The sequence below is a fragment of the Rhinopithecus bieti genome, unplaced genomic scaffold (genome assembly GCF_001698545.2).
Source record: "Rhinopithecus bieti isolate Rb0 unplaced genomic scaffold, ASM169854v2 scaffold_65372, whole genome shotgun sequence".
NCBI classification, from domain to species: domain Eukaryota; kingdom Metazoa; phylum Chordata; class Mammalia; order Primates; family Cercopithecidae; genus Rhinopithecus; species Rhinopithecus bieti.
In genome coordinates, this window is record NW_016825415.1 from 39,093 (window position 1) to 48,163 (window position 9,071).

At 35.2% G+C, this 9,071-nt stretch overlaps 1 protein-coding gene across 1 annotated transcript in view; it reads left to right on the forward strand.

Annotated features, from left to right (window-relative positions):
* Positions 1 to 8,697, forward strand: part of RNF217 (ring finger protein 217) — a 39,734-nt gene extending 31,037 nt beyond the window's left edge. The window contains exons 3-5 of the mRNA XM_017863021.1: positions 895 to 1,096; positions 5,714 to 5,785; positions 7,136 to 8,697. Of these exons, the coding sequence (XP_017718510.1) occupies positions 895 to 1,096; positions 5,714 to 5,785; positions 7,136 to 7,209 (348 nt within the window). The 3' untranslated portion in view covers positions 7,210 to 8,697. The remainder of the gene's footprint in view (positions 1 to 894; positions 1,097 to 5,713; positions 5,786 to 7,135) is intronic.
* The last annotated feature ends 374 nt before the right edge of the window (positions 8,698 to 9,071 follow it).

A 9,071-nucleotide genomic window follows, 5' to 3' on the forward strand; every position in this document is an offset into this window, starting at 1 on the left:
ATAGATAGAGGTGGGAGGAAGGGGGAGAGAGAGGTGTTATCATAACGGCCATTACTAGTTTACAAGCAGCCTCGTGAGTTCTTTTGAAATTGATATTGTTCCTTAAAATTGCAGTTTTATATTTTAGTTATTTAGTCCCTAAAACTGAAATACTGCACATAATTTGGAGTTAGGAACTTCAAACAATTTTTATTCCTAAAAGCTGTACGACAAGGTTTCATTTTAAAGTAAAGAAAAATTTTCATCTCTCAACCTTTTCATTTCTCCTTTCTCAGAGCTCTTCTCTTTTTCCCGGACGATTTTAGCCCACCTCCATAATCACTGACCAGTTTTTTTTAATGTAGTTATAACTACACTACTTCAGAAATTCAAATAAATACACTGTATTAGGGGAAGGAAAGGATAATTTTAAAGGAAATATGCAAAGTTGTGGCCTGTGGCCAAGGCTTGACTGACAAGAGTCAAACAACTACCGAAGGATTTGAAACACTTGTTAATTGTAAAATTCCCAATTGCATTAAAATATTCACTGACACTCTAGTCCCGAAACAACACAATGAATAGAAGCTTACACTAATCAAAATGGTATCGAGAGTGTTTTAAATAAAATTTGTAAGCAAAGAACTCACATATGAATGAGTAAAGATGTGACTTGAATGGAGCAAGTACCTACTGCAAGTGCAATCTTGTCCATCCTGCGGGCCCCTTGCTGCCCAGGACAGCTTTGAATGCGGCCCAACACAAATTTGTAAACTTTCTTAAAACATTACGAGATTTTTTTTGCAATTTATTTTAGCTCATCAGCTATGGTAAGTGTTGTTTCATAAAATTTGTGATTTTACTTTTTAAAAACTTGACTAACTTTCCTTCTCTCTCCCTCTCTTGCTGATACAGATCCACATCCAGCGAACTGAAGGATGTGACCATATGACCTGCTCACAATGTAACACTAATTTTTGTTACCGATGTGGTGAGAGATACCGCCAGCTCCGATTTTTTGGAGACCACACATCAAACCTCAGTATATTTGGATGCAAATATCGCTACCTCCCAGAGAGACCTCATTTAAGGAGATTAGTGCGAGGGTCAGTCTGTGGTGAGTGTCTGATGTGCTTATGGGTATCTTCCCTGGGAATTAAGTAGTGAAAATAGAACTTGGAAATATGCAGCCATGGTAATTCAGAGCACCTGCCATGTGCCCAGTATTTACAGGATGATATTCTCTAACCCTTTAAGATTAAAATTATAAACTTAAATTTTGTTACCAGGACACTACTTATATGAGCAAGTAGATTTTGTTTGAAAAAGCAATTTAGTCATCACACATAGAAATCTGAAATTATTTGCCTCTTAAATTTCTGAAACCCCGTTGTAAGCCACTTAACAAGAGGGGCTGTGTCATGTATATTTTTGTAATGGACAATATCCAGCAGCAGGTCAGTATCCTCCACTCATTCATGGAGGACATGCAATACAGTACAGCATGGAGCCTAGTCTAAGAAGGCAGGGGAAAGAAATCTACCTTTTAGAGCCCTGTAATAGAGTTCCATTATATCTATATAATTGGTGAGTTGTATGTATTTTCCATTGTTTTAATTATTAATAGGTAACAGTTAATATAATAATATCAAATGCCCTCAATGCATACAAACCCAAGTTTAATTATCCAAGTGAATTATCCAAGTGAAAATGGTTTTGTGGATTGACCCCCTCTTCCTCAACAACACATACTAGCCTCATACACAACCCCTTCCCACACTGGCACACAAATACGCAAACAGAAACACAGACACCTGCCCATAGACAAATCACCCTGGCCAAATGCCACTGCCTTTGGGTAATACAAGGTTCTTTGATGGAATATTTCTTCTTCTACTCCTCTGGAATGTGTTCCATTCCCTGCTGCTCTGGAATGTAACCATGTGAGATTTCTTCCCCTTTTTCATCATGTGGATGTCTGTTAGAATTCCTTTTCTGGCAGTGTTTCTCATGTATAGGCAACACTTTTTATCATCTTCCACATTTCCATTTTCCTTCTACTTTTGCCTAGTTACTTAATGAAAATCTTTATATCTCTCCTTAGCCTTTGGTCACTTCGTAACTGTTGTGAACCATTTTCCTCCTTAGAAGCATATGATACCTGATCAGAACAAAGCTGATGTTAGTAATAGATTTCTATCAGGTAAAAGATAGAACGTATACCAGCAAATGCACTTTCACATATGGAAACCAGTGCCGTCATTTTCTAAAATCTATGTGATTTCTATGAAAATATTCTTCCTGAGGTTAATGGAGCATAATTTTCCACAGCCAATAACATTCAATAGTCAAGACTGCTTTTAATGATTTTCCAGTGTGTGCCACTTCTTAATTTGCAAATATGGTGGATGTTATCATTACATAACCAATATATATGTATTAAACTTATGTATTTAAACAGAGGGATTATGTATTTAAACAATATATATGTATTTAAACAGAGGGATAACTAGGGAATCTAACCTTAACCTCTAATACTGTGAGAAAATCAATTGCAAATTAAGTTTTGAGATAGAATCTATTTGCAAATCTGTATATGCAGAGAGCAACATGAAAACACAAAATCACTGTATTTTCTGCATTGCTATTTCATATTCTACTTCAGTGCCACCTCTAATTTTGTCATGGCAGCATGTTTCCTTCCATTCTTTATTTTAAATAGAGAAGACATTTATTTGGCTCATGGTTCTGGAGGATGAGCAGTCCAAGATCCAGTGGCTGCATCTGGTGAGGGCCTTTGTGCTGCATCATAGCATGGCAGAAGGACCAGCAAGCCCACAAGACAGAGAAAATGGGAGCCAAACTTACCCTTTTGTCAGGAACCCACTCCACTGATAACTAACACACTCCTATGATAGTGGTATTAATCCAGTCATAAGGGCTCTGCTCTCAAGACCTAATCACCTCTTAAAGGCCCAACCTCTCAGCCTCCTTTTTGGCCTGTCTTTTGTGGGTGCACGTGCATGTGTGCACATAAAATCACATCAGGTTGACCCTGTCAAAGTAGGAAGCAGCTGGCTTTAAGATAAACTCTTTCATTCACATATACTTTCCCCACCCCAAGCACAGCTGCGTCTAATTGCTGCTGGACCATAACTCCAAGTGAAGTGGTCCTCCCTCCCCCATCTCCACAAAAAGCAGGAAGAGTAATGTTGTAATTTACAAAGTTACTTACTCACTGCCATTTCAGAGAGAAGATGGAGTATAGGGAAGCCCTCCCACCCACTGTCCTTGTGTGATGTAACACAACTTGCTCCCTCAGTCTTGGAATACAACCTCATGTGGTCCTTGGCCAGAGGCAGAGAAAGGGCCTTCATCTCTCACAGCTGAAGGGTTGGAAACATCGTCTTCATTCCGTGTAACCTGTAACCACGTGCTCAGCTAGAGATCAGAGGTTCTGCTCATATATTATAAAGGAGAAGAGAGATTTGGGGATGATTAGCAGCCTCTGAGGTAGGGGCATCTCCCCAGTGAGATGTGGGCAGATTATTAAAGGAATGGTACTGGAAATAAAAGTGGCTGAAGATAAATTTTAAATTCTCATCTTACTCCATACAAAATTCTGAGTTTTAAATCAAGTCATGTAATTTTAAGAATATGTCTTCAATTGATTTCTAGATGGCAAATAATTAATATGAACAAAAACAAGGAGCCGTCTCTGAAAATGAATACCCAGTTAAAAAAAAGAAAGACAAGCCTGGAACCAGAATTGAAGAAATACAAATAGCCAATACATATGTTTGAAACTATTCAGTGTTATTAGCTGTCAGAGAAATGTAAATCAGCAGCCTCAAAATTAGATACTTTGAGTATTAAGTATTAACTTGATAAAACATCTGCTAACTATTGACTAGCAAATGTTTTATCAAGTTAATACTTCATACTGGACTTTCATGCTTAATGAATTGAAAATTTTGTACAATTCTTTCTCAAAGAAATTTGATACTAATGTGAAGTACATTTTAAAACATGATAAATCTAGATAGACTGAAAATGGTTTATGTGCAAGTATAATTTAAAATCGGGGAAAAAGGAACAAAAAAGTATAGGAATATTTAAATAAAATATGATATATGGATATGATAGAATATTATTTCAGCAATTGAATATGATGTTTTAGAACAACGTTACTAACCTAGGAATAAGAGATATTATGCCCAGTCCCTTAAGACAGTTTCAAAAGTAGATGTAAACATGTTTTGAACATGGATTACATAATTGGAATAAGCTTATTTCCTATCTGATTCCTTGAATTCTGTGATGTTTGAGAGGAAAAAGAAAATCAATGCTGTTAACTTTTTAGTCATGTTTTATTATTAGGAAAATATACTGATAATTAAAAGGAAATATGAATGAACAGACTGAGCTATGTCCATAGGAGAAAAACACATTATTTTAAAATATATGTGCTTATATATTCTAAACTCTTAAGCATCACTTTAAGAGTGATTAAATGTAATTTTCAATGGGACTTACTACTTACTTGGATTCTGTCATTGGCAAAAATTATAAATAAAACCCATGTCTAGACATGATGCTAATTGAATGGCGATCTTTTTAAATTAGATATTTAAAACAGTATTGTATACATGCCTGGTCATCTGATTCCAAAGATCATTTCTTAAGAATAAAAAAGTTAATATGTTTTGACAAACTTCCAACAAATGGCTGTGTTAGTTTCTTTTTTTAATGTAATTGGTTATTCTAAATTACTGTCCTTAATTTATAGAATGATGTTGCTGTTTCATTCTTAAATTGCCATGTGAGTCTACTGCAAAGTTTCTCACCCTCATCTCTTGTGGCATTTGAGTTGTGCAGCTCCGAAGCTGTGTCACATGCCTTGAGGTTTAAAATACAAAAACAATACATTATTTATTAGCCTCTTTTTGTGCCTGTGTCTTTCAACGTCAGTGGGATTCTTATGTTGTACTGTGCTATGTATACTTATGGCTAAAGTTTATCATCACTGCTTAATGATTCATTTCGAAAAGAAAATGCTGGCTGATACCACTTGACATCCTTACCAGCACTTTGCCTTTTATTTTATAAATGCTTCCTTTTCAATTTGTTAAAATGATTCACTTGAGTAACTTTCAGCGTACTGCATATTTATTCGTAGTTTTCTCTAACATCTTGAAATGTCCCCTTTGTAGTTCAGTCCGTTAGGCGTTCATATTATTAGTTTTCTTTGGACCCAGGATGTAAATAAACCACTTCTTTAGATGTGGGCTTGGAGAGAGGCCCTCTGTAGGACCTACCAGCTCTCCATGTTGTGAGCTAACAAGATTTTCCCCTACCGACTCAAAATGTGCCACTTCTTTCTTAATCTTCTATCATTGCAAACACTGAAAATGGAAAGGATCTTAAGGAAAAGCACAAAGACGAACTGTCTTGTAGAATACAGTAAGCCAGTTGCTTTGGAATGTTTTTGGTTAGAAAGGATAAGTGATTTATGTTTGATGCATGTGCTCAGGACTTCAGTGAGGTTACTAAACTTACACTTGTGTATCTGTTCTATACCTAATCCTGATATATTTCTTAGATATATACAGCCTTAAGTGTAATCAGACTACTTAAAAAATTATATACACTGTGGTATTTAAAAAGCATCACTGTAATTATATGGTAAGTTAGTTTTAAGACTCCTTAAATTATTTTGCCTTTTGTTTTCCAGCTGGAAAATTATTCATTGCACCTCTAATTATGGTTTTGGGATTGGCACTAGGGGCCATAGCAGTTGTAATCGGTAAGAAACATTCATGTATCTGAGATTAGAATTATCTGAGGGCCATAGAGAGAATATGAGTGTAAATGTAATAATACGAATCAGTTATTGAATGGACATGATTTCTATTGTATGCCTGCTTTAGATAGAGTACCAGCATATCATTTAAAAGATCAGAGGAGTGTGTTTCCTGTAGGATATGTTAGTATGAATTTTTCAGTCTATGAACATTGTGATTCATGTATCTTATAAAGCATTATTAACTCTTCTATGATACAAAGTTAATAGAATTTGTATCTTAGGGAAAACGGCAAGTGGAATAGAACTCAAATTTTCTAATTCTGAGTTCAGGTTAAAGCATCAAGGAAAAGAAGTTCTAGTGTACCTTATGTGTTTCGTTTGGTCCAATAAAAGATGCCATGGATACAAACAGATAATCAGTGTGTACAGGAACATATACCCAACAGACACTTGAGCACTGACAAATAGAAAACCTTGCAGTGATTTGCTTGCATAGTTTTATTTATGCAAGTATATTAAAATATATATTTTAAAGCAGTGGTTCTCAGACTCTAATGTGCTTTAGAATATCCTCAAGGGCTGGATAAAACACAGATTGCTGGTTTCTATCTGCAGTTTCTGACTCAGTATATAGGAAAAGTCCATTGATTTTTATTTTTAAAAAGTTCCCAGGTGATACTCATGCAGCTGGTTCAGGGACCATACTTTGAGAACTATTGCTTTAATAATTTTAAGCTAAATGCTATAGATGAAGGCTGCTTTGATCATTGTTCCATATATTAGATTTTTTTTTTGCTAAAAAAATGATTTTCATGTGTCAACTTCTGTTTAGCAATAATAAATGTGCAGAACAGAATTATAAAGCATCTGACATTGAAGTTCTTGCAATGTGAGTTAGGACATTATGAAATAGATATTATTATCTGTATTATACAGTTGAAGAAATTAAGGCTTACTAGGACCTCATAAGTGGTGGAATTGGGAATCAAACCCAACATTTGGCTCCACAGCCTGTATTGTTAAGTGATATGCTATACTGCCTGAAACAAGTATGAGTATCATAGTGTGCAAATGATATGACTGTGGACAATAAAGAAGATTTAAACCAAAGTTTTGATATTTTGATAGGAATCATTATTATTAAACTGGTATCACTGAGGGTGCTAAAAGGGGAGAAAAGCTAAAGGGAAATATTAAAGAAGGAAGTGTTGTAGAAGTAAATACATTTCATAGTGTAGATGTCTTCCTCTTTTCATGTTCATAGATTGCAAACAAATAAACATGGATATTTTAAAATAGGAAAACCTAAATGCTTCTCATCCTAACTAACTTTAATTTTTTTATCCCTAGGTTTATTTGTATTTCCTATCTATTGCCTTTGTAAAAAACAGAGAAAACGGTCACGGACAGGTATGCACTGGTAGCATGCGGATGATTTCATCCAGCTTAGCTGGTTGGAGTAGGAGCGATACCAAATGGTACACCCATCTGTGAGTCACATCTTGAAAAATACTGAGAGGAACCTTCTACCATCTCATCTCCCAGTGATTCTCTGTGGGCCACAATGCCTCTAGTTATGGTGCACTCCCAACATGGTATCCTGTCCTTTCCCTAAACAAATTGCTGCTGCTTTTAAAAAATGGTCACTTTCATAAACTGTAAACATCTGTATCATAACTCTGACCTTTGTGGTTCTTGGAAGAAGATACTTTAAGAACCAGTTATCCTCAGAATTCTTCTGAGCACACCTCTTCTGAGAACTGCTTGGACTGTCTTTGAACTCTACACCTCCTTCCAGGCCATCTTGTGAGACTTGGTGTGAATAGCTGAAGTCCTATCTGTACCAACAAGCAAGGCCACTTTTCAGAAGATAAGAGTTCACTGAATGCACCTATTATAATCTGTGGCCCCAGCAGTATAATTTCTTTATCTTTCAAACGTTATAATTGCTAAAAGTCTCAATGTCCAAAAGGGAATGAATGAAAGTAAATTAATGAGAAGAATACTAAGTTACTGAAGTGTATATGTGTAGGGGTGAGAATGTGTGTGTATATAAATATGTATTAAAAGTAGGCCCAATAACCTTGTACTTACCCAGTTCCATACTGCTACACTATTTTTCCACATTTTTGTAGACCTGTTGAAAGATGATGGTTCCTTTGTGGACGTAATTTGGCAATGTATTAAATTAAAGTCAATGTAGACAACAGGCTATTTTGATGCTGAACTTTTCTATTTCTTGCTCTTTCTTTTTGTCATACAAACACAGAAATTTGTGCAATGTCACCCCAAGGAGTATTAAGCTTTGTAAACTGACAAAACTGGCTGCTTTTAGGAAATCCTCAAGATCCAAATATTCAGTCTTTTTAAAAATCTTATATTTTGAAATACATGCTTCACTCTGTAGATAGATCCTTCACATTGGGATTATTTAATCTCAAAAACAAGTTTGCCCTAGAGAACTGCTTAAGCCTTTTTTAAAAAAATCCTATTCTGCTAATTTTTTTAACCAACTTGTAATTACAGATAATTCTGCTTTAGGTCAAGGTCTTACATCATTTAATATCCTAACCCTGTTCTCTCTTGCCTCCTCCTCTCTGTTTTATTTGTTCTCAAGGTTTTCATAAAACAAATACTAGTTTTGAAAGATTTTTTCTTACATTTAACTGCTCAAACATGTAATATTTTGGGGCGTCTTCTTATGGAGGCGTTAGTTTGAAAACTTTTATGTTCTTGAGTTTGTCCAATATCAGCTGCTTTTGGAGAAGGAAACAAAAAAGTGTAGGAAATATTTTCAGGAAGTTTTCTCAACTTATGAAAGCTTTAAAATAAGAAATAGACAAGTAACTAGACTCTGATATGCCTTTGTTTTCATCATAAACGTTTATCAGCAAACAGGAAAAAAAAAAAAAGACCCCTAAAAAGCCTAAAGCTTTGAATTGTCTCCAAATTCTTAAGATTAGTCATCTGTCTTAGATGTACATTTGTCAGCAACCTTGTCTGATTTGAAATACATGATATGATAAAACATGCATTAACATGAGTAGTTTGTTTTTATTGAGCTCCAGAGTGTAAGAATATTTTATTTTGTTTGACATAAAAGTGAAGTTTACTTGCGTGAGTAAGAAGCCAGCATGCTTTCATTCTTTCCAAATAACACAGAATAACTGTACTACAGTTTCTGGATTAGTTGTCTATTTCCACTTAGAGGAGTGTGTGACATTTATGGTTCGAGAATAGCATATTTCTAAAGCATAATATAATACAAGAAATAGTGATGCTCTGG